The sequence below is a fragment of the Orcinus orca genome, chromosome 14, assembly GCF_937001465.1.
Source record: "Orcinus orca chromosome 14, mOrcOrc1.1, whole genome shotgun sequence".
NCBI classification, from domain to species: Eukaryota; Metazoa; Chordata; class Mammalia; order Artiodactyla; family Delphinidae; genus Orcinus; species Orcinus orca.
In genome coordinates, this window is record NC_064572.1 from 81,483,303 (window position 1) to 81,506,962 (window position 23,660).

Genomic DNA, 23,660 nt, shown 5'->3' on the forward strand with positions numbered 1-23,660 from the left:
TGAACAAGGCCTCAGGTCTGAAAAGGTATCTCTTCCGTGGACCTTGACTCTGAGAGACGGGAGGAATCAACCTGCAGAGATATCTCCAGGGAGCTCCAAGATGGAGCTTGGTGTTCTGTCTCCAAGAGAGTCTTATTGCCCATGCTCAGAGCCTACCGTGTGGTTCTCACCAATGCATGTTGACCTCTGGTCAGGCTAGGGTCCTGGGTCTCTGGCTGCACAGCCTGCAGAGGCAGGTGCATACCTGTTGAGGGGGCCACCTTGTCTGTGCCCTTTGCTGAGCCCATATGAGGCCACATTGATTTCTTTGTACTATACAGGAACTATGACCCTTCAGCCTGTGGACATCAGAGGTCCCGTAAACCCCCATGGGGGTGCCCCAAGTAGGAGAGCTGGGAGGTCAGCCAGTAGAGCCTGAGCTTCTGGTAGCCTGGGCTTGGGGAAGGAAAGTCTCTGTTCATTTCCCTGTGATGAAGGTTAACTCATGGCCATGTTCAAAGTGACCCCCTGCCCGGGGAGCTGTGGCCATTAGAAATGGTGTGAGTCTGGAAACTGCCTTAGGCCTGTGACCTCAAGAGAGACATGAGGCGGTGTCCTTGTGCCGTCCTCATCCCCCTTTGCCCCTGTGGTGCCCCTTCTGTGCAAGGTGTCTGATCTGCCTTCTCTCTCTCCCAGCTGCCACGCCCCAGTCCACGCTCCTGCCAGGTGAGTCCTGCTGCCTCTTGACTGCGGGCTGTCTCCTCCGTCCCCATCCACCTCCACAGACTCCAGCCAGGAGCCCCAGGCGGGGCGAGTGGACGTTTGCCCCCTCTCAGTACCTGCCCTGGTCACTCTAGAGCGAGCAGAAGTTTCCAGAGGAGCCATAGCACAAGGGTCCTCGGGTCTGACTCAGCGATTTAAGGACATTGTGGCTACACAGTGTCTCCCCAGAGCTTTGGGTGACAGGGAGGCCTGTCCTGGGGTCATTTCTGCCTGAAAGCATTGTCTAGACCGAGAGTTCTGTGTGCAGGGAGAACAGGGCTTTTTCATGTCCCACACCCCCGGTGGAGTCTAGGGGATGCTGTTACCAAAAGGGAAAGGTGCCCTTGATGGCTTACAGACTGGGGTCCTCTCAGGGCCGACTCAGTCAACAGAGTTCCAGTGTAAAAGGCGCACGTGTGAGTGTGGTGAACACGGTTGAGAAGGCGGAGGGGTACGGGAGCGGGTGGCTGTGTGGACTGGTAACAAGCCTGCTAGGACACGGGGGCAGGAGCTGGACCCCAGGCAGAAACTCTGGGGCGCCTGGAGGAGCCTCACCCTCATTGCAGCTGGGCTGGTGGACTTGGGGTCCTACCCTAACCACCTGGGCTCCTCCTTGCTGTTCCCACAGGGAGTTAAGGCAGTAGCTCCGGTGGCTGGTCGCACTGGTGGCCGGTCGCAGGCATGCCAGGGACTTTCATATTCAGGAAAGTAAGCCCTCAGGTCCAGGCGGTCAGGCACAGGAAGTGAGACAGAACGAGGGGCCCCAGTGGACTGAGTCGTCGATGGTGGGCACACACTCCCCACGCGGAGGTCCTAAGAAAATTGTCAGCAATGTGTGAAGGCTGAGCCTCCTCCCCCTGGGATCCCAGTGGGACCCCCGTGTGCTTTGTGTCTGACTTTCCGTGTCTTTCTCGCAGCTGCTCGGCCCCAGTCCACTGCCTGGCCCAGTGAGGCTCGGGCGACCTTCCCCCGGATGTCCCTTTACTCCCTGCTCATGCCCCATTCTTCTCCCCTCTGGGGGAATCGCTGTACTTTGCAGAACCTGGGAGGTTCTGTCCCCTCCCCTGCTCAGTCTCCCAGCTGGCTCTTCTTAACTAGACCTGGGGTTTCCAACACTCCCGTCTTCCCATTGATCCATCTGAGTTGTCACATCCTGTCCTTGATACTGTCTCAGAGATTGTCACCTGCAGGTTCAGAGAACCAGGAATGTGTTCCACCACTCTAGGCCCTGTTACATCCCAGCTGAGGAGAGTTTTGTGGGAGAAGGAAGGTTGATAATCACTGACCTTCTGTTGATGGGACATGAGAACAGGAAGGAGTGCCTGCATCCCTCACTCTGGGCCACGCCTCAGATCCAACAGGGCCACACCTGCATCCGGAAGTGGCAGGGACAGTGCCCAGGAGATGGTGGGTCATAAGGGACTGCAGTGCTCTGGGTGCCAAGGACCATGATTGGCTCCAGCTTCACCCCCTGACTTTTCTGTCCACTTCTGCCTCTGGACAACCCCTCAGATGTGCCAGTGCGGACATGGCTCATGGAAGGGAGGGGGCCAAGGTTTTCTCATGGGAAGGAGAACATGCCAGGCTTAGAGAGGTGGAGGGAGCCGGCTGACCTCAGACAGGGCCATTGTCCCAGAGGAGCTAGCAGAGCAGGAGGTTTGCTCAGCAAACGCAGGTAGCAAGTGGCAGGATCCAGATGTGGAACTGGTGTCATCATGCTGGGTAAACGTTTTGCCAAGGCTTCCTTCCTGTGCTGTCTAACTCTGACCTTTCCCTTTGTTGCCACTTCCAGCCTCCTGGCAGACCGTATCCTCACATGCTCCGTCACGCATAGGTAAATATTCCTATCCACCTCCCTGGGGCTTAGTTTCCGCTTCTGGATAAACTGGGGGTTTGGATGTGACAGGAGGAGGTTCAGGGTGTGGCCGTCCTTATCCTTGTGCCTGTGAGTGAAGCAAGAGTCTCTGGAGGCCAGGTCTGAGGTCCGATCTTAGTGGGCTGGTGAGCTGTGTCCAGTGGGATCGGGTCCAGATGCTCAGGAAAGATTTTCTTCCAGGCGGTCAGTGTAGGCCCTGCATGCCTGTCCGTCTTGCTGGTACCTCTACTGGTCTCTCAGGCCATGGATGGCTGTCCAGCCCGAAGGGTTGGGTGTAAAATGCCTGAACCCGGTCCCATCATCTCCAGGGGTGCAGCCAGAGCCCAGGGAGAACCACCTGGAAGCCAACAAGCTACCAACAGGGGGATGGTCTTGACTTTCCTCCTGCGACCATGGTGCACTAGCCTGGGCGTATCTCGGGTGGGTAGGGTTACCTTCGTGCTCGCCTCCTCTTGGAGTGATGGGCTGTGCCTCTGCATTTGAGCATCTTCAGACTTGGGCAGAATAGGAATCTCTGCTCACTTCCCTGTGATGAAGATTAATTCCTGGACATAAAAGAAAGGTGATTCCTGCCCAGGGAAGACTCACCAACAGGAAGTCCCCTGAGTCTGCAACGGGCCTTAGGCCTGTGACCTCAGGAGAGATAAGAGGAGGTGTCCTTGTGCTGCCCTCTAGGGACTGAATCAGGATTGGCCCTGAGGCTGGTGAATGGAGGTGACAGGTGTCAGGGCCGGGTGGAGGTCCTGTATCGAGGCTCCTGGGGCACCGTGTGTGACGACAGCTGGGACACCAACGACGCCAACGTGGTCTGCAGGCAGCTGGGCTGTGGCTGGGCCATGTCGGCCCCAGGAAGTGCCCGGTATGGTCAGGGCTCAGGGCCGATCGTCCTGGATGACGTGGGCTGCTCAGGGCATGAGAGCTACCTGTGGAGCTGCCCTCACAATGGCTGGAACACACACAACTGTGGACACAGCGAGGACGCCGGTGTCGTCTGCTCAGGTTGGTCTCACATAAGCTGGGTGTCCCTCTCTGGGGGTGTGGTTTCCTTCTGACACTCTGATCCCCTCTCAAAGCATTTTCTACATTTCTTGCTTCTTACATCACCTTGTCTCTCTGCTAAGAATTAGTATGAGCTCTTTGACAAGATGCCAGGCATGTAGATGGTGAATTGGAACAAAGAACCGAACTGAAAGTGACTTGAAGCCCTTTTTCTCCAGCCACGGTGCAAGGCAGAGGCAAGAGAGGCTAGTTCTGTCACGAGGTCTCTGAATGGAGGTCATGGCCTAGGAATGCAGGTGGCCCAGGGATTGGTTCCTGAGTTCTGCACGGTAGCCCCTGCAGGGAACTGGGATGCACTGTCTGGGCAGCAGGTCTGCCGTGCGCAGGGCACTGGCCCCCGTGTGACCTGCTGGCCACAGCCTTGTCACCACCTACGGTCGAGCCGGACAAATCACACATGGGATTTAACTTGAACCTGGACCTCTCAGTGTGGCTGCCTCAGTGGGCCCATAAATGCTGTGAGGCTGATGTCTGGTTTGGGTCCACTCGGTCATCTAGACACAGAGCTAAACACCTTGACATTGGAAATAAGGGATGCTGGGCTGCCTGGACCTCTCAGGAGGAGCCTCTTTGGGGGGTGAGGATGGCAGAGGTCCCACCCAACGTGGCAGGGCTCAGGCATGGACTGAGCGTGTCACCTGCTCAGCGCCGTCCCCCATTGCCCCTGTGGTGCCCCTTCTGTGCAAGGTGTCTGATCTGCCTTCTCTCTCTCCCAGCTGCCAGGCCCCAGTCCACGCTCCTGCCAGGTGAGTCCTGTGCCTCTTGACTCCGGGCTGTCCCCTCCCTCCCCACTTACCTCCACAGACTCCAGCCAGGAGCCCCAGGCGGGGCGAGTGGACGTTGGCCCCCTCTCAGTACCTGCCCTGGTCACTCTAGAGCGAGCAGACGCTTCCAGAGGAGCCATAGCACAAGGGTCCTCGGGTCTGACTCAGCGATTTAAGGACATTGTGGCTACACAGTGTCTCCGCAGAGCTTTGGGTGACAGGGAGGCCTGTTCTGGGGTCATTTCTGCCTGAAAGCATTGTCTAGACCGAGAGTTATGTGTGCAGGGAGAACGGGGGCTGTTTCAGGTCCCACCCCCGCCCCCCCGCGGAGTCCAAAAGGGATACTTTCCCCCGAGAGCACTCAGTCAGGAGAGCGTGCTAATTGCTCCTGTGGAGCGGGGCGCCTCATCGCCATGCCTTGGACATTGGAGGGCATGGTCCGGCTCACGGCCGGCTCTCAGAAAAGACCTATTCCTCCCCCAGGCAGTGGAGAGTCTCAGACCCCACATTCCCTGATGTGAGTGACAGGTCACTAGAGCAACCCTGACTGTAGACACCTTCTCTCTAATCCTGCTGTGCTTTCCCTTCAGGCTGGTGGACGCCCACAGCTCCTACCGAAGGTAAGCCTCACTTGGATCCTGCAAAACACTCCACTCATGAGGCCTGGGTGCTATTCCTGACTCTTGGTTTGAGCCTCTGAGCTCAGCACCTCATCTAATGTGGAGGGTTCCTTTCGCGGCCCGAGTTGTGGAGAACCTTCACCTCCCAGTTGTGGCATACATTACTCAGAATGCTTTGGTTGCCAAGTGGCAGGATCCCAGCTCACACTGTCTTGAGTTGGGGGTGGGACTGGGGGCCGCAGTGACTTCCACAGGTCAGTGGTAGGACGGTCTTGAGGTAGAGCTGGATCCAGAAGTTCCAGTACAGCTTTTCCCCTGCACTTTTCTTACCCCTATTGTCTCATGTTTACGGACTTCACTGTCAGCTTTCTTCCTGCCAAGGGACAGTTGTCAGCCTCAGGTGTACATCCCAGGAGGGGAGATAGTCTTTTTTTTCTAGCTCTTCAGCTGACAAGCCCTGGAAAGACTCTGAACAGCCTGCTACCAATAGATGCCTTCTTCGTAATGAAGTCCATGGGCTCTGATGATTTTCAGTGGGTGCACGGCTTGGTCAAGAGTCAGCACAATTTTGGGGTTAAAAAAATGACATGAGTGAGTGCTCAGCAGAAAAGTAGTCTTCAGAATAACCTTGGACCTGATGGAGTGGGTTCCCATGTGGGAGTGAACATCTGAAGGTGGCTCCTTGGCGGGGTCTGGGAAGCTGTCTCTGCTGGGCTCCTGCTACAGGGGCTCAAGTTCATCCCAGTGGTCCCTGGGGATTCAGGCTGTGGGCTTCCCCTCTTCCCACCTCCTTCCCAAGGCTGGGATCAGCCACTGAATTGCTGGGCCTTGTGGGGAACCCATCAGAGAACATGCGTTCCTCTGTCCACTGCCAAGGGTTCTATCAAACAGCCCCGTGGGGATAAATGATGATGACCGGGCTCAGTCAGGTCCTCCGGAAGGAAAACATTACCGTGAACTCAGAAGTCTTTCCCTGGAAGGATTCTGAATCGCGTTTGGTCCTCAGGACCTGTTCCTCCGGAAGACACAGGAGAGTGCATTTTCCCGTGTCCTTCCAGGAACTGAATCAGGCTTGGCCCTGAGGCTGGTGAATGGAGGTGACAGGTGTGAAGGCCGGGTCGAGGTCCTGTACCGAGGCTCCTGGGGCACCGTGTGTGATGACAGCTGGGACACCAACGACGCCAACGTGGTCTGCAGGCAGCTGGGCTGTGGCTGGGCCACGTCGGCCCCTGGAAGTGCCCGGTACGGTCAGGGCTCAGGGCCGATCGTCCTGGATAACGTGGGCTGCTCAGGGCATGAGAGCTACCTGTGGAGCTGCCCTCACAATGGCTGGAACACACACAACTGTGGACACAGCGAGGACGCCGGTGTCGTCTGCTCAGGTTGGTCTCACATAAGCTGGGTGTCCCTCTCTGGGGGTGTGGTTTCCTTCTGACACTCTGATCCCCTCTCAAAGCATTTTCTACACTTCTCGCTTCCTTACATCACCTTGTCTCTCTGCTAAGAATTAGTATGAGCTCTTTGACCAGATGCCAGGCATGTAGATGGTGATTTGGAACAAAGACCCGAACTGAAAGTGACTTGAAGCCCTTTTTCTCCAGCCACAGTGCAAGGCAGAGGCAAGAGAGGCTAGTTCTGTCACGAGGTCTCTGAATGGAGGTCATGGCCTAGGAATGCAGGTGGCCCAGGGATTGGTTCCTGAGTCCTGCACGGTAGCCCCTGCAGGGAACTGGGATGCACTGTCTGGGCAGCAGGTCTGCCGTGCGCAGGGCAGTGGCCCCTGTGTGGCCTGCCGGCCACAGCCTTGTCACCACCTACAGACAAGCCTGACAGATCTCACACGGGTTTTGGACTTTGAACTAGACGCCTCAGTGTTGCTGCCTCAGTGGGCCCATAAATGCTGTGTGGCTGATGACTGGTTTGGGTCCACTCGGTCATCTAGACACAGAGCTAATCAGCTTAACACAGGAAATAAGGGATGCTGGGCTGCCTGGACCTCTCAGGAGGAGCCTCTTTGGGGGGTGAGGATGGCAGAGGTCCCACCCCACGTGGCAGGGCTCAGGCATGGACTGAGCGTGTCACCTGCTCAGCGCCGTCCCCCTTTGCCCCTGTGGTGCCCCTTCTGTGCAAGGTGTCTGATCTGCCTTCTCTCTCTCCCAGGTGCCAGGCCCCAGTCCACGCTCCTGCCAGGTGAGTCCTGTGCCTCTTGACTCCGGGCTGTCCCCTCCCTCCCCACCCACCTCCACAGACTCCAGCCAGGAGCCCCAGGCGGGGCGAGTGGACGTTTGCCCCCTCTCAGTACCTGCCCTGGTCACTCTAGAGCGAGCAGACGCTTCCAGAGGAGCCATAGCACAAGGGTCCTCGGGTCTGACTCAGCGATTTAAGGCCATTGTGGCTACACAGTGTCTCCCCAGAGCTTTGGGTGACAGGGAGGCCTGTTCTGGGGTCATTTCTGCCTGAAAGCATTGTCTAGACCGAGAGTTATGTGTGCAGGGAGAACTGGGCTGTTTCGGGTCCCACCCCCCCCCACGGAGTCCAAAAGGGATACTTTCCCCCGAGAGCACTCAGTCAGGAGAGCGTGCTAATTTCTCCTGTGGAGCGGGGCGCCTCATCGCCATGCCTTGGACATTGGAGGGCATGGTCCGGCTCACGGCCGGCTCTCAGAAAAGACCTATTCCTCCCCCAGGCAGTGGAGAGTCTCAGACCCCACATTCCCTGATGTGAGTGACAGGTCACTAGAGCAACCCTGACTGTAGACACCTTCTCTCTAATCCTGCTGTGCTTTCCCTTCAGGCTGGTGGACGCCCACAGCTCCTACCGAAGGTAAGCCTCACTTGGATCCTGCAAAACACTCCACTCATGAGGCCTGGGTGCAATACCTGACCCTTGGTTTGAGCCTCTGAGCTCAGCACCTCATCTAATGTGGAGGGTTCCTTTCGCGGCCCGAGTTGTGGAGAACCTTCACCTCCCAGTTGTGGCATACATTACTCAGAATGCTTTGGTTGCCAAGTGGCAGGATCCCAACTCACACTGTCTTGAGTTGGGGGTGGGACTGGGGGCCGCAATGGCTTCCATAGGTCAGTGGTAGGACGGTCTTGAGGTAGAGCTGGATCCAGAAGTTCCAGTACAGCTTTTCCCCTGCACTTTTCTTACCCCTATTGTCTCATGTTTACGGACTTCACTGTCAGCTTTCTTCCTGCCAAGGGACAGTTGTCAGCCTCAGGTGTACATCCCGGGAGGGGAGATAGTCTTTTTTTTCTAGCTCTTCAGCTGACAAGCCCTGGAAAGACTCTGAACAGCCTGCTACCAATAGATGCCTTCTTTGTAATGAAGTCCATGGGCTCTGATGATTTTCAGTGGGTGCACGGCTTGGTCAAGAGTCAGCACAATTTTGGGGTTAAAAAATGACATGAGTGAGTGCTCAGCAGAAAAGTAGTCTTCAGAATAACCTTGGGCCTGATGGAGTGGGTTCCCATGTGGGAGTGAACATCCGAAGGTGGTTCCTTGGCGGGGTCTGGGAAGCTGTCTCTGCTGGGCTCCTGCTACAGGGGCTCAAGTTCATCCCAGTGGTCCCTGGGGATTCAGGCTGTGGGCTTCCCCTCTTCCCACCTCCTTCCCAAGGCTGGGATCAGCCACTGAATTGCTGGGCCTTGTGGGGAGCCCATCAGAGAACATGCGTTCCTCTGTCCACTGCCAAGGGTTCTATCAAACAGCCCCGTGGGGATAAATGATGATGACCGGGCTCAGTCAGGTCCTCCGGAAGGAAAACATTACCGTGAACTCAGAAGTCTTTCCCTGGAAGGATTCTGAATCGCGTTTGGTCCTCAGGACCTGTTCCTCCGGAAGACACAGGAGAGTGCATTTTCCCGTGTCCTTCCAGGAACTGAATCAGGCTTGGCCCTGAGGCTGGTGAATGGAGGTGACAGGTGTGAAGGCCGGGTCGAGGTCCTGTACCGAGGCTCCTGGGGCACAGTGTGTGATGACAGCTGGGACACCAACGACGCCAACGTGGTCTGCAGGCAGCTGGGCTGTGGCTGGGCCACGTCGGCCCCTGGAAGTGCCCGGTACGGTCAGGGCTCAGGGCCGATCGTCCTGGACGACGTGGGCTGCTCAGGGCATGAGAGCTACCTGTGGAGCTGCCCTCACAATGGCTGGAACACACACAACTGTGGACACAGCGAGGACGCCGGTGTCGTCTGCTCAGGTTGGTCTCACATAAGCTGGGTGTCCCTCTCTGGGGGTGTGGTTTCCTTCTGACACTCTGATCCCCTCTCAAAGCATTTTCTACACTTCTCACTTCCTTACATCACCTTGTCTCTCTGCTAAGAATTAGTATGAGCTCTTTGACCAGATGCCAGGCATGTAGATGGTGATTTGGAACAAAGACCCGAACTGAAAGTGACTTGAAGCCCTTTTTCTCCAGCCACAGTGCAAGGCAGAGGCAAGAGAGGCTAGTTCTGTCACGAGGTCTCTGAATGGAGGTCATGGCCTAGGAATGCAGGTGGCCCAGGGATTGGTTCCTGAGTCCTGCACGGTAGCCCCTGCAGGGAACTGGGATGCACTGTCTGGGCAGCAGGTCTGCCGTGCGCAGGGCAGTGGCCCCTGTGTGGCCTGCCGGCCACAGCCTTGTCACCACCTACAGACAAGCCTGACAGATCTCACACGGGTTTTGGACTTTGAACTAGACGCCTCAGTGTTGCTGCCTCAGTGGGCCCATAAATGCTGTGTGGCTGATGACTGGTTTGGGTCCACTCGGTCATCTAGACACAGAGCTAATCAGCTTAACACAGGAAATAAGGGATGCTGGGCTGCCTGGACCTCTCAGGAGGAGCCTCTTTGGGGGGTGAGGATGGCAGAGGTCCCACCCCACGTGGCAGGGCTCAGGCATGGACTGAGCGTGTCACCTGCTCAGCGCCGTCCCCCTTTGCCCCTGTGGTGCCCCTTCTGTGCAAGGTGTCTGATCTGCCTTCTCTCTCTCCCAGGTGCCAGGCCCCAGTCCACGCTCCTGCCAGGTGAGTCCTGTGCCTCTTGACTCCGGGCTGTCCCCTCCCTCCCCACCCACCTCCACAGACTCCAGCCAGGAGCCCCAGGCGGGGCGAGTGGACGTTTGCCCCCTCTCAGTACCTGCCCTGGTCACTCTAGAGCGAGCAGACGCTTCCAGAGGAGCCATAGCACAAGGGTCCTCGGGTCTGACTCAGCGATTTAAGGCCATTGTGGCTACACAGTGTCTCCCCAGAGCTTTGGGTGACAGGGAGGCCTGTTCTGGGGTCATTTCTGCCTGAAAGCATTGTCTAGACCGAGAGTTATGTGTGCAGGGAGAACTGGGCTGTTTCGGGTCCCACCCCCCCCCACGGAGTCCAAAAGGGATACTTTCCCCCGAGAGCACTCAGTCAGGAGAGCGTGCTAATTTCTCCTGTGGAGCGGGGCGCCTCATCGCCATGCCTTGGACATTGGAGGGCATGGTCCGGCTCACGGCCGGCTCTCAGAAAAGACCTATTCCTCCCCCAGGCAGTGGAGAGTCTCAGACCCCACATTCCCTGATGTGAGTGACAGGTCACTAGAGCAACCCTGACTGTAGACACCTTCTCTCTAATCCTGCTGTGCTTTCCCTTCAGGCTGGTGGACGCCCACAGCTCCTACCGAAGGTAAGCCTCACTTGGATCCTGCAAAACACTCCACTCATGAGGCCTGGGTGCAATACCTGACCCTTGGTTTGAGCCTCTGAGCTCAGCACCTCATCTAATGTGGAGGGTTCCTTTCGCGGCCCGAGTTGTGGAGAACCTTCACCTCCCAGTTGTGGCATACATTACTCAGAATGCTTTGGTTGCCAAGTGGCAGGATCCCAACTCACACTGTCTTGAGTTGGGGGTGGGACTGGGGGCCGCAATGGCTTCCATAGGTCAGTGGTAGGACGGTCTTGAGGTAGAGCTGGATCCAGAAGTTCCAGTACAGCTTTTCCCCTGCACTTTTCTTACCCCTATTGTCTCATGTTTACGGACTTCACTGTCAGCTTTCTTCCTGCCAAGGGACAGTTGTCAGCCTCAGGTGTACATCCCGGGAGGGGAGATAGTCTTTTTTTTCTAGCTCTTCAGCTGACAAGCCCTGGAAAGACTCTGAACAGCCTGCTACCAATAGATGCCTTCTTTGTAATGAAGTCCATGGGCTCTGATGATTTTCAGTGGGTGCACGGCTTGGTCAAGAGTCAGCACAATTTTGGGGTTAAAAAATGACATGAGTGAGTGCTCAGCAGAAAAGTAGTCTTCAGAATAACCTTGGGCCTGATGGAGTGGGTTCCCATGTGGGAGTGAACATCCGAAGGTGGTTCCTTGGCGGGGTCTGGGAAGCTGTCTCTGCTGGGCTCCTGCTACAGGGGCTCAAGTTCATCCCAGTGGTCCCTGGGGATTCAGGCTGTGGGCTTCCCCTCTTCCCACCTCCTTCCCAAGGCTGGGATCAGCCACTGAATTGCTGGGCCTTGTGGGGAGCCCATCAGAGAACATGCGTTCCTCTGTCCACTGCCAAGGGTTCTATCAAACAGCCCCGTGGGGATAAATGATGATGACCGGGCTCAGTCAGGTCCTCCGGAAGGAAAACATTACCGTGAACTCAGAAGTCTTTCCCTGGAAGGATTCTGAATCGCGTTTGGTCCTCAGGACCTGTTCCTCCGGAAGACACAGGAGAGTGCATTTTCCCGTGTCCTTCCAGGAACTGAATCAGGCTTGGCCCTGAGGCTGGTGAATGGAGGTGACAGGTGTGAAGGCCGGGTCGAGGTCCTGTACCGAGGCTCCTGGGGCACAGTGTGTGATGACAGCTGGGACACCAACGACGCCAACGTGGTCTGCAGGCAGCTGGGCTGTGGCTGGGCCACGTCGGCCCCTGGAAGTGCCCGGTACGGTCAGGGCTCAGGGCCGATCGTCCTGGACGACGTGGGCTGCTCAGGGCATGAGAGCTACCTGTGGAGCTGCCCTCACAATGGCTGGAACACACACAACTGTGGACACAGCGAGGACGCCGGTGTCGTCTGCTCAGGTTGGTCTCACATAAGCTGGGTGTCCCTCTCTGGGGGTGTGGTTTCCTTCTGACACTCTGATCCCCTCTCAAAGCATTTTCTACACTTCTCGCTTCCTTACATCACCTTGTCTCTCTGCTAAGAATTAGTATGAGCTCTTTGACCAGATGCCAGGCATGTAGATGGTGATTTGGAACAAAGACCCGAACTGAAAGTGACTTGAAGCCCTTTTTCTCCAGCCACAGTGCAAGGCAGAGGCAAGAGAGGCTAGTTCTGTCACGAGGTCTCTGAATGGAGGTCATGGCCTAGGAATGCAGGTGGCCCAGGGATTGGTTCCTGAGTCCTGCACGGTAGCCCCTGCAGGGAACTGGGATGCACTGTCTGGGCAGCAGGTCTGCCGTGCGCAGGGCAGTGGCCCCTGTGTGGCCTGCCGGCCACAGCCTTGTCACCACCTACAGACAAGCCTGACAGATCTCACACGGGTTTTGGACTTTGAACTAGACGCCTCAGTGTTGCTGCCTCAGTGTTGCTGCCTCAGTGGGCCCATAAATGCTGTGTGGCTGATGACTGGTTTGGGTCCACTCGGTCATCTAGACACAGAGCTAATCAGCTTAACACAGGAAATAAGGGATGCTGGGCTGCCTGGACCTCTCAGGAGGAGCCTCTTTGGGGGGTGAGGATGGCAGAGGTCCCATCCCACGTGGCAGGGCTCAGGCATGGACTGAGGGTGTCACCTGCTCAGCGCCGTCCCCCTTTGCCCCTGTGGTGCCCCTTCTGTGCAAGGTGTCTGATCTGCCTTCTCTCTCTCCCAGGTGCCAGGCCCCAGTCCACGCTCCTGCCAGGTGAGTCCTGTGCCTCTTGACTCCGGGCTGTCCCCTCCCTCCCCACTTACCTCCACAGACTCCAGCCAGGAGCCCCAGGCGGGGCGAGTGGACGTTTGCCCCCTCTCAGTACCTGCCCTGGTCACTCTAGAGCGAGCAGACGCTTCCAGAGGAGCCATAGCACAAGGGTCCTCGGGTCTGACTCAGCGATTTAAGGCCATTGTGGCTACACAGTGTCTCCCCAGAGCTTTGGGTGACAGGGAGGCCTGTTCTGGGGTCATTTCTGCCTGAAAGCATTGTCTAGACCGAGAGTTATGTGTGCAGGGAGAACGGGGGCTGTTTCGGGTCCCACCCCCGCCCCCCCGCGGAGTCCAAAAGGGATACTTTCCCCCGAGAGCACTCAGTCAGGAGAGCGTGCTAATTGCTCCTGTGGAGCGGGGCGCCTCATCGCCATGCCTTGGACATTGGAGGGCATGGTCCGGCTCACGGCCGGCTCTCAGAAAAGACCTATTCCTCCCCCAGGCAGTGGAGAGTCTCAGACCCCACATTCCCTGATGTGAGTGACAGGTCACTAGAGCAACCCTGACTGTAGACACCTTCTCTCTAATCCTGCTGTGCTTTCCCTTCAGGCTGGTGGACGCCCACAGCTCCTACCGAAGGTAAGCCTCACTTGGATCCTGCAAAACACTCCACTCATGAGGCCTGGGTGCAATACCTGACCCTTGGTTTGAGCCTCTGAGCTCAGCACCTCATCTAATGTGGAGGGTTCCTTTCGCGTGCCAGAGTTGTGGAGAACCTTCACCTCCCAGTTGTGGCATACATTACTCAGAATGCTTTGGTTGCCAAGTGGCAGGATCCCAACTCACACTGTCTTGAGTTGGGGGTGGGACTGGGGGCCGCAATGGCTTCCATAGGTCAGTGGTAGGACGGTCTTGAGGTAGAGCTGGATCCAGAAGTTCCAGTACAGCTTTTCCCCTGCACTTTTCTTACCCCTATTGTCTCATGTTTACGGACTTCCCTGTCAGCTTTCTTCCTGCCAAGGGACAGTTGTCAGCCTCAGGTGTACATCCCGGGAGGGGAGATAGTCTTTTTTTTCTAGCTCTTCAGCTGACAAGCCCTGGAAAGACTCTGAACAGCCTGCTACCTATAGATGCCTTCTTTGTAATGAAGTCCATGGGCTCTGATGATTTTCAGTGGGTGCACGGCTTGGTCAAGAGTCAGCACAATTTGGGGGTTAAAAAATGACATGAGTGAGTGCTCAGCAGAAAAGTAGTCTTCAGAATAACCTTGGGCCTGATGGAGTGGGTTCCCATGTGGGAGTGAACATCCGAAGGTGGCTCCTTGGCGGGGTCTGGGAAGCTGTCTCTGCTGGGCTCCTGCTACAGGGGCTCAAGTTCATCCCAGTGGTCCCTGCGGATTCAGGCTGTGGGCTTCTCCTCTTCCCACCTCCTTCCCAAGGCTGGGATCAGCCACTGAATTGCTGGGCCTTGTGGGGAACCCATCAGAGAACATGCGTTCCTCTGTCCACTGCCAAGGGTTCTATCAAACAGCCCCGTGGGGATAAATGATGATGACCGGGCTCAGTCAGGTCCTCCGGAAGGAAAACATTACCGTGAACTCAGAAGTCTTTCCCTGGAAGGATTCTGAATCGCGTTTGGTCCTCAGGACCTGTTCCTCCGGAAGACACAGGAGAGTGCATTTTCCCGTGTCCTTCCAGGAACTGAATCAGGCTTGGCCCTGAGGCTGGTGAATGGAGGTGACAGGTGTGAAGGCCGGGTCGAGGTCCTGTACCGAGGCTCCTGGGGCACAGTGTGTGATGACAGCTGGGACACCAACGACGCCAACGTGGTCTGCAGGCAGCTGGGCTGTGGCTGGGCCACGTCGGCCCCTGGAAGTGCCCGGTACGGTCAGGGCTCAGGGCCGATCGTCCTGGACGACGTGGGCTGCTCAGGGCATGAGAGCTACCTGTGGAGCTGCCCTCACAATGGCTGGAACACACACAACTGTGGACACAGCGAGGACGCCGGTGTCGTCTGCTCAGGTTGGCCTCAAATAAACTAGGTGTCCATCTCTGGCGGAGTCGTTTCCTTCTGACATTCTGAATCCCTTTTATAGCATTTTTACATTTCTCACTTCCTTAAATCACCTTATCTCTCTGCTAAGAATTGGTATGAGCTCTCTGACAAGCTGCCAGGCAAGTAGCTGGTGAATTGGAGCAAAGAACCAAACTGAAAGTGACTTCAAGCCCTTTTTCTCCAGCCACAGTGCAAGGCAGAGGCAAGAGAGGCTAGTTCTGTCATGAGGTCTGTGAATGGAGGTCATGGCCTAGGACTTCAGTTGGCCCAGGGTTTGGTTCCTGAGTCCGGGAAAGTAGCCCCTGCAGGGAACTGGGATGCACTGTCTGGGCAGCAGGTCTGCCGTGCGCAGGGCAGTGGCCCCTGTGTGGCCTGCCGGCCACAGCCTTGTCACCACCTACAGACAAGCCTGACAGATCTCACACGGGTTTTGGACTTTGAACTAGACGCCTCAGTGTTGCTGCCTCAGTGGGCCCATAAATGCTGTGTGGCTGATGACTGGTTTGGGTCCACTCGGTCATCTAGACCCAGAGCTAATCAGCTTAACACAGGAAATAAGGGATGCTGGGCTGCCTGGACCCCTCAGGAGGAGCCTCTTTGGGGGGTGAGGATGGCAGAGGTCCCACCCCACGTGGCAGGGCTCAGGTATGGACTGAGGGTGTCACCTGCTCAGCGCCGTCCCCCTTTGCCCCTGTGGTGCCCCTTCTGTGCAAGGTGTCTGATCTGCCTTCTCTCTCTCCCAGGTGCCAGGCCCCAGTCCACGCTCCTGCCAGGTGAGTCCTGTGCCTCTTGACTCCGGGCTGTCCCCTCCCTCCCCACTTACCTCCACAGACTCCAGCCAGGAGCCCCAGGCGGGGCGAGTGGACGTTTGCCCCCTCTCAGTACCTGCCCTGGTCACTCTAGAGCGAGCAGACGCTTCCAGAGGAGCCATAGCACAAGGGTCCTCGGGTCTGACTCAGCGATTTAAGGCCATTGTGGCTACACAGTGTCTCCCCAGAGCTTTGGGTGACAGGGAGGCCTGTTCTGGGGTCATTTCTGCCTGAAAGCATTGTCTAGACCGAGAGTTATGTGTGCAGGGAGAACGGGGGCTGTTTCGGGTCCCACCCCCGCCCCCCCGCGGAGTCCAAAAGGGATACTTTCCCCCGAGAGCACTCAGTCAGGAGAGCGTGCTAATTGCTCCTGTGGAGCGGGGCGCCTCATCGCCATGCCTTGGACATTGGAGGGCATGGTCCGGCTCACGGCCGGCTCTCAGAAAAGACCTATTCCTCCCCCAGGCAGTGGAGAGTCTCAGACCCCACATTCCCTGATGTGAGTGACAGGTCACTAGAGCAACCCTGACTGTAGACACCTTCTCTCTAATCCTGCTGTGCTTTCCCTTCAGGCTGGTGGACGCCCACAGCTCCTACCGAAGGTAAGCCTCACTTGGATCCTGCAAAACACTCCACTCATGAGGCCTGGGTGCAATACCTGACTCTTGGTTTGAGCCTCTGAGCTCAGCACCTCATCTAATGTGGAGGGTTCCTTTCGCGTGCCAGAGTTGTGGAGAACCTTCACCTCCCAGTTGTGGCATACATTACTCAGAATGCTTTGGTTGCCAAGTGGCAGGATCCCAACTCACACTGTCTTGAGTTGGGGGTGGGACTGGGGGCCGCAATGGCTTCCATAGGTCAGTGGTAGGACGGTCTTGAGGTAGAGCTGGATCCAGAAGTTCCAGTACAGCTTTTCCCCTGCACTTTTCTTACCCCTATTGTCTCATGTTTACGGACTTCCCTGTCAGCTTTCTTCCTGCCAAGGGACAGTTGTCAGCCTCAGGTGTACATCCCGGGAGGGGAGATAGTCTTTTTTTTCTAGCTCTTCAGCTGACAAGCCCTGGAAAGACTCTGAACAGCCTGCTACCTATAGATGCCTTCTTTGTAATGAAGTCCATGGGCTCTGATGATTTTCAGTGGGTGCACGGCTTGGTCAAGAGTCAGCACAATTTGGGGGTTAAAAAATGACATGAGTGAGTGCTCAGCAGAAAAGTAGTCTTCAGAATAACCTTGGGCCTGATGGAGTGGGTTCCCATGTGGGAGTGAACATCCGAAGGTGGTTCCTTGGCGGGGTCTGGGAAGCTGTCTCTGCTGGGCTCCTGCTACAGGGGCTCAAGTTCATCCCAGTGGTCCCTGGGGATTCAGGCTGTGGGCTTCTCCTCTTCCCACCTCCTTCCCAAGGCTGGGATCAGCCACTGAATTGCTGGGCCTTGTGGGGAACCCATCAGAGAACATGCGTTCCTCTGTCCACTGCCAAGGGTTCTATCAAACAGCCCCGTGGGGATAAATGATGATGACCGGGCTCAGTCAGGTCCTCCGGAAGGAAAACATTACCGTGAACTCAGAAGTCTTTCCCTGGAAGGATTCTGAATCGCGTTTGGTCCTCAGGACCTGTTCCTCCGGAAGACACAGGAGAGTGCATTTTCCCGTGTCCTTCCAGGAACTGAATCAGGCTTGGCCCTGAGGCTGGTGAATGGAGGTGACAGGTGTGAAGGCCGGGTCGAGGTCCTGTACCGAGGCTCCTGGGGCACAGTGTGTGATGACAGCTGGGACACCAACGACGCCAACGTGGTCTGCAGGCAGCTGGGCTGTGGCTGGGCCACGTCGGCCCCTGGAAGTGCCCGGTACGGTCAGGGCTCAGGGCCGATCGTCCTGGACGACGTGGGCTGCTCAGGGCATGAGAGCTACCTGTGGAGCTGCCCTCACAATGGCTGGAACACACACAACTGTGGACACAGCGAGGACGCCGGTGTCGTCTGCTCAGGTTGGTCTCACATAAGCTGGGTGTCCCTCTCTGGGGGTGTGGTTTCCTTCTGACACTCTGATCCCCTCTCAAAGCATTTTCTACACTTCTCGCTTCCTTACATCACCTTGTCTCTCTGCTAAGAATTAGTATGAGCTCTTTGACCAGATGCCAGGCATGTAGATGGTGATTTGGAACAAAGACCCGAACTGAAAGTGACTTGAAGCCCTTTTTCTCCAGCCACAGTGCAAGGCAGAGGCAAGAGAGGCTAGTTCTGTCACGAGGTCTCTGAATGGAGGTCATGGCCTAGGAATGCAGGTGGCCCAGGGATTGGTTCCTGAGTCCTGCACGGTAGCCCCTGCAGGGAACTGGGATGCACTGTCTGGGCAGCAGGTCTGCCGTGCGCAGGGCAGTGGCCCCTGTGTGGCCTGCCGGCCACAGCCTTGTCACCACCTACAGACAAGCCTGACAGATCTCACACGGGTTTTGGACTTTGAACTAGACGCCTCAGTGTTGCTGCCTCAGTGGGCCCATAAATGCTGTGTGGCTGATGACTGGTTTGGGTCCACTCGGTCATCTAGACACAGAGCTAATCAGCTTAACACAGGAAATAAGGGATGCTGGGCTGCCTGGACCCCTCAGGAGGAGCCTCTTTGGGGGGTGAGGATGGCAGAGGTCCCACCCCACGTGGCAGGGCTCAGGCATGGACTGAGCGTGTCACCTGCTCAGCGCCGTCCCCCTTTGCCCCTGTGGTGCCCCTTCTGTGCAAGGTGTCTGATCTGCCTTCTCTCTCTCCCAGGTGCCAGGCCCCAGTCCACGCTCCTGCCAGGTGAGTCCTGTGCCTCTTGACTCCGGGCTGTCCCCTCCCTCCCCACTTACCTCCACAGACTCCAGCCAGGAGCCCCAGGCGGGGCGAGTGGACGTTTGCCCCCTCTCAGTACCTGCCCTGGTCACTCTAGAGCGAGCAGACGCTTCCAGAGGAGCCATAGCACAAGGGTCCTCGGGTCTGACTCAGCGATTTAAGGCCATTGTGGCTACACAGTGTCTCCCCAGAGCTTTGGGTGACAGGGAGGCCTGTTCTGGGGTCATTTCTGCCTGAAAGCATTGTCTAGACCGAGAGTTATGTGTGCAGGGAGAACGGGGGCTGTTTCGGGTCCCACCCCCGCCCCCCCGCGGAGTCCAAAAGGGATACTTTCCCCCGAGAGCACTCAGTCAGGAGAGCGTGCTAATTGCTCCTGTGGAGCGGGGCGCCTCATCGCCATGCCTTGGACATTGGAGGGCATGGTCCGGCTCACGGCCGGCTCTCAGAAAAGACCTATTCCTCCCCCAGGCAGTGGAGAGTCTCAGACCCCACATTCCCTGATGTGAGTGACAGGTCACTAGAGCAACCCTGACTGTAGACACCTTCTCTCTAATCCTGCTGTGCTTTCCCTTCAGGCTGGTGGACGCCCACAGCTCCTACCGAAGGTAAGCCTCACTTGGATCCTGCAAAACACTCCACTCATGAGGCCTGGGTGCAATACCTGACTCTTGGTTTGAGCCTCTGAGCTCAGCACCTCATCTAATGTGGAGGGTTCCTTTCGCGTGCCAGAGTTGTGGAGAACCTTCACCTCCCAGTTGTGGCATACATTACTCAGAATGCTTTGGTTGCCAAGTGGCAGGATCCCAACTCACACTGTCTTGAGTTGGGGGTGGGACTGGGGGCCGCAATGGCTTCCATAGGTCAGTGGTAGGACGGTCTTGAGGTAGAGCTGGATCCAGAAGTTCCAGTACAGCTTTTCCCCTGCACTTTTCTTACCCCTATTGTCTCATGTTTACGGACTTCCCTGTCAGCTTTCTTCCTGCCAAGGGACAGTTGTCAGCCTCAGGTGTACATCCCGGGAGGGGAGATAGTCTTTTTTTTCTAGCTCTTCAGCTGACAAGCCCTGGAAAGACTCTGAACAGCCTGCTACCTATAGATGCCTTCTTTGTAATGAAGTCCATGGGCTCTGATGATTTTCAGTGGGTGCACGGCTTGGTCAAGCGTCAGCACAATTTGGGGGTTAAAAAATGACATGAGTGAGTGCTCAGCAGAAAAGTAGTCTTCAGAATAACCTTGGGCCTGATGGAGTGGGTTCCCATGTGGGAGTGAACATCCGAAGGTGGTTCCTTGGAGGGGTCTGGGAAGCTGTCTCTGCTGGGCTCCTGCTACAGGGGCTCAAGTTCATCCCAGTGGTCCCTGGGGATTCAGGCTGTGGGCTTCCCCTCTTCCCACCTCCTTCCCAAGGCTGGGATCAGCCACTGAATTGCTGGGCCTTGTGGGGAACCCATCAGAGAACATGCGTTCCTCTGTCCACTGCCAAGGGTTCTATCAAACAGCCCCGTGGGGATAAATGATGATGACCGGGCTCAGTCAGGTCCTCCGGAAGGAAAACATTACCGTAAACTCAGAAGTCTTTCCCTGGAAGGATTCTGAATCGCGTTTGGTCCTCAGGACCTGTTCCTCCGGAAGACACAGGAGAGTGCATTTTCCCGTGTCCTTCCAGGAACTGAATCAGGCTTGGCCCTGAGGCTGGTGAATGGAGGTGACAGGTGTGAAGGCCGGGTCGAGGTCCTGTACCGAGGCTCCTGGGGCACAGTGTGTGATGACAGCTGGGACACCAACGACGCCAACGTGGTCTGCAGGCAGCTGGGCTGTGGCTGGGCCACGTCGGCCCCTGGAAGTGCCCGGTACGGTCAGGGCTCAGGGCCGATCGTCCTGGACGACGTGGGCTGCTCAGGGCATGAGAGCTACCTGTGGAGCTGCCCTCACAATGGCTGGAACACACACAACTGTGGACACAGCGAGGACGCCGGTGTCGTCTGCTCAGGTTGGTCTCACATAAGCTGGGTGTCCCTCTCTGGGGGTGTGGTTTCCTTCTGACACTCTGATCCCCTCTCAAAGCATTTTCTACACTTCTCGCTTCCTTACATCACCTTGTCTCTCTGCTAAGAATTAGTATGAGCTCTTTGACCAGATGCCAGGCATGTAGATGGTGATTTGGAACAAAGACCCGAACTGAAAGTGACTTGAAGCCCTTTTTCTCCAGCCACAGTGCAAGGCAGAGGCAAGAGAGGCTAGTTCTGTCACGAGGTCTCTGAATGGAGGTCATGGCCTAGGAATGCAGGTGGCCCAGGGATTGGTTCCTGAGTCCTGCACGGTAGCCCCTGCAGGGAACTGGGATGCACTGTCTGGGCAGCAGGTCTGCCGTGCGCAGGGCAGTGGCCCCTGTGTGGCCTGCCGGCCACAGCCTTGTCACCACCTACAGACAAGCCTGACAGATCTCACACGGGTTTTGGACTTTGAACTAGACGCCTCAGTGTTGCTGCCTCAGTGGGCCCATAAATGCTGTGTGGCTGATGACTGGTTTGGGTCCACTCGGTCATCTAGACACAGAGCTAATCAGCTTAACACAGGAAATAAGGGATGCTGGGCTGCCTGGACCCCTCAGGAGGAGCCTCTTTGGGGGGTGAGGATGGCAGAGGTCCCACCCCACGTGGCAGGGCTCAGGTATGGACTGAGGGTGTCACCTGCTCAGCGCCGTCCCCCTTTGCCCCTGTGGTGCCCCTTCTGTGCAAGGTGTCTGATCTGCCTTCTCTCTCTCCCAGGTGCCAGGCCCCAGTCCACGCTCCTGCCAGGTGAGTCCTGTGCCTCTTGACTCCGGGCTGTCCCCTCCCTCCCCACTTACCTCCACAGACTCCAGCCAGGAGCCCCAGGCGGGGCGAGTGGACGTTTGCCCCCTCTCAGTACCTGCCCTGGTCACTCTAGAGCGAGCAGACGCTTCCAGAGGAGCCATAGCACAAGGGTCCTCGGGTCTGACTCAGCGATTTAAGGCCATTGTGGCTACACAGTGTCTCCCCAGAGCTTTGGGTGACAGGGAGGCCTGTTCTGGGGTCATTTCTGCCTGAAAGCATTGTCTAGACCGAGAGTTATGTGTGCAGGGAGAACGGGGGCTGTTTCGGGTCCCACCCCCGCCCCCCCGCGGAGTCCAAAAGGGATACTTTCCCCCGAGAGCACTCAGTCAGGAGAGCGTGCTAATTGCTCCTGTGGAGCGGGGCGCCTCATCGCCATGCCTTGGACATTGGAGGGCATGGTCCGGCTCACGGCCGGCTCTCAGAAAAGACCTATTCCTCCCCCAGGCAGTGGAGAGTCTCAGACCCCACATTCCCTGATGTGAGTGACAGGTCACTAGAGCAACCCTGACTGTAGACACCTTCTCTCTAATCCTGCTGTGCTTTCCCTTCAGGCTGGTGGACGCCCACAGCTCCTACCGAAGGTAAGCCTCACTTGGATCCTGCAAAACACTCCACTCATGAGGCCTGGGTGCAATACCTGACTCTTGGTTTGAGCCTCTGAGCTCAGCACCTCATCTAATGTGGAGGGTTCCTTTCGCGTGCCAGAGTTGTGGAGAACCTTCACCTCCCAGTTGTGGCATACATTACTCAGAATGCTTTGGTTGCCAAGTGGCAGGATCCCAACTCACACTGTCTTGAGTTGGGGGTGGGACTGGGGGCCGCAATGGCTTCCATAGGTCAGTGGTAGGACGGTCTTGAGGTAGAGCTGGATCCAGAAGTTCCAGTACAGCTTTTCCCCTGCACTTTTCTTACCCCTATTGTCTCATGTTTACGGACTTCCCTGTCAGCTTTCTTCCTGCCAAGGGACAGTTGTCAGCCTCAGGTGTACATCCCGGGAGGGGAGATAGTCTTTTTTTTCTAGCTCTTCAGCTGACAAGCCCTGGAAAGACTCTGAACAGCCTGCTACCTATAGATGCCTTCTTTGTAATGAAGTCCATGGGCTCTGATGATTTTCAGTGGGTGCACGGCTTGGTCAAGAGTCAGCACAATTTGGGGGTTAAAAAATGACATGAGTGAGTGCTCAGCAGAAAAGTAGTCTTCAGAATAACCTTGGGCCTGATGGAGTGGGTTCCCATGTGGGAGTGAACATCCGAAGGTGGTTCCTTGGCGGGGTCTGGGAAGCTGTCTCTGCTGGGCTCCTGCTACAGGGGCTCAAGTTCATCCCAGTGGTCCCTGGGGATTCAGGCTGTGGGCTTCTCCTCTTCCCACCTCCTTCCCAAGGCTGGGATCAGCCACTGAATTGCTGGGCCTTGTGGGGAACCCATCAGAGAACATGCGTTCCTCTGTCCACTGCCAAGGGTTCTATCAAACAGCCCCGTGGGGATAAATGATGATGACCGGGCTCAGTCAGGTCCTCCGGAAGGAAAACATTACCGTGAACTCAGAAGTCTTTCCCTGGAAGGATTCTGAATCGCGTTTGGTCCTCAGGACCTGTTCCTCCGGAAGACACAGGAGAGTGCATTTTCCCGTGTCCTTCCAGGAACTGAATCAGGCTTGGCCCTGAGGCTGGTGAATGGAGGTGACAGGTGTGAAGGCCGGGTCGAGGTCCTGTACCGAGGCTCCTGGGGCACAGTGTGTGATGACAGCTGGGACACCAACGACGCCAACGTGGTCTGCAGGCAGCTGGGCTGTGGCTGGGCCACGTCGGCCCCTGGAAGTGCCCGGTACGGTCAGGGCTCAGGGCCGATCGTCCTGGACGACGTGGGCTGCTCAGGGCATGAGAGCTACCTGTGGAGCTGCCCTCACAATGGCTGGAACACACACAACTGTGGACACAGCGAGGACGCCGGTGTCGTCTGCTCAGGTTGGTCTCACATAAGCTGGGTGTCCCTCTCTGGGGGTGTGGTTTCCTTCTGACACTCTGATCCCCTCTCAAAGCATTTTCTACACTTCTCGCTTCCTTACATCACCTTGTCTCTCTGCTAAGAATTAGTATGAGCTCTTTGACCAGATGCCAGGCATGTAGATGGTGATTTGGAACAAAGACCCGAACTGAAAGTGACTTGAAGCCCTTTTTCTCCAGCCACAGTGCAAGGCAGAGGCAAGAGAGGCT

At 56.7% G+C, this 23,660-nt stretch overlaps 1 protein-coding gene across 1 annotated transcript in view; it reads left to right on the top strand.

Moving 5' to 3' along the window:
- The window catches only part of DMBT1 (deleted in malignant brain tumors 1), a 78,460-nt gene that overhangs the window by 26,451 nt on the left and 28,349 nt on the right, over positions 1 to 23,660 (top strand). The window contains exons 9-30 of the mRNA XM_049696892.1: positions 676 to 705; positions 2,534 to 2,575; positions 3,293 to 3,616; positions 4,393 to 4,422; positions 5,031 to 5,060; positions 6,119 to 6,442; positions 7,221 to 7,250; positions 7,854 to 7,883; positions 8,941 to 9,264; positions 10,043 to 10,072; positions 10,676 to 10,705; positions 11,763 to 12,086; positions 14,605 to 14,928; positions 15,706 to 15,735; positions 16,307 to 16,328; positions 17,409 to 17,755; positions 18,534 to 18,563; positions 19,172 to 19,201; positions 20,260 to 20,583; positions 21,362 to 21,391; positions 22,000 to 22,029; positions 23,088 to 23,411. Coding sequence (XP_049552849.1) covers positions 676 to 705; positions 2,534 to 2,575; positions 3,293 to 3,616; positions 4,393 to 4,422; positions 5,031 to 5,060; positions 6,119 to 6,442; positions 7,221 to 7,250; positions 7,854 to 7,883; positions 8,941 to 9,264; positions 10,043 to 10,072; positions 10,676 to 10,705; positions 11,763 to 12,086; positions 14,605 to 14,928; positions 15,706 to 15,735; positions 16,307 to 16,328; positions 17,409 to 17,755; positions 18,534 to 18,563; positions 19,172 to 19,201; positions 20,260 to 20,583; positions 21,362 to 21,391; positions 22,000 to 22,029; positions 23,088 to 23,411 — 3,039 coding nt within the window. The remainder of the gene's footprint in view (positions 1 to 675; positions 706 to 2,533; positions 2,576 to 3,292; positions 3,617 to 4,392; positions 4,423 to 5,030; positions 5,061 to 6,118; positions 6,443 to 7,220; positions 7,251 to 7,853; positions 7,884 to 8,940; positions 9,265 to 10,042; positions 10,073 to 10,675; positions 10,706 to 11,762; positions 12,087 to 14,604; positions 14,929 to 15,705; positions 15,736 to 16,306; positions 16,329 to 17,408; positions 17,756 to 18,533; positions 18,564 to 19,171; positions 19,202 to 20,259; positions 20,584 to 21,361; positions 21,392 to 21,999; positions 22,030 to 23,087; positions 23,412 to 23,660) is intronic.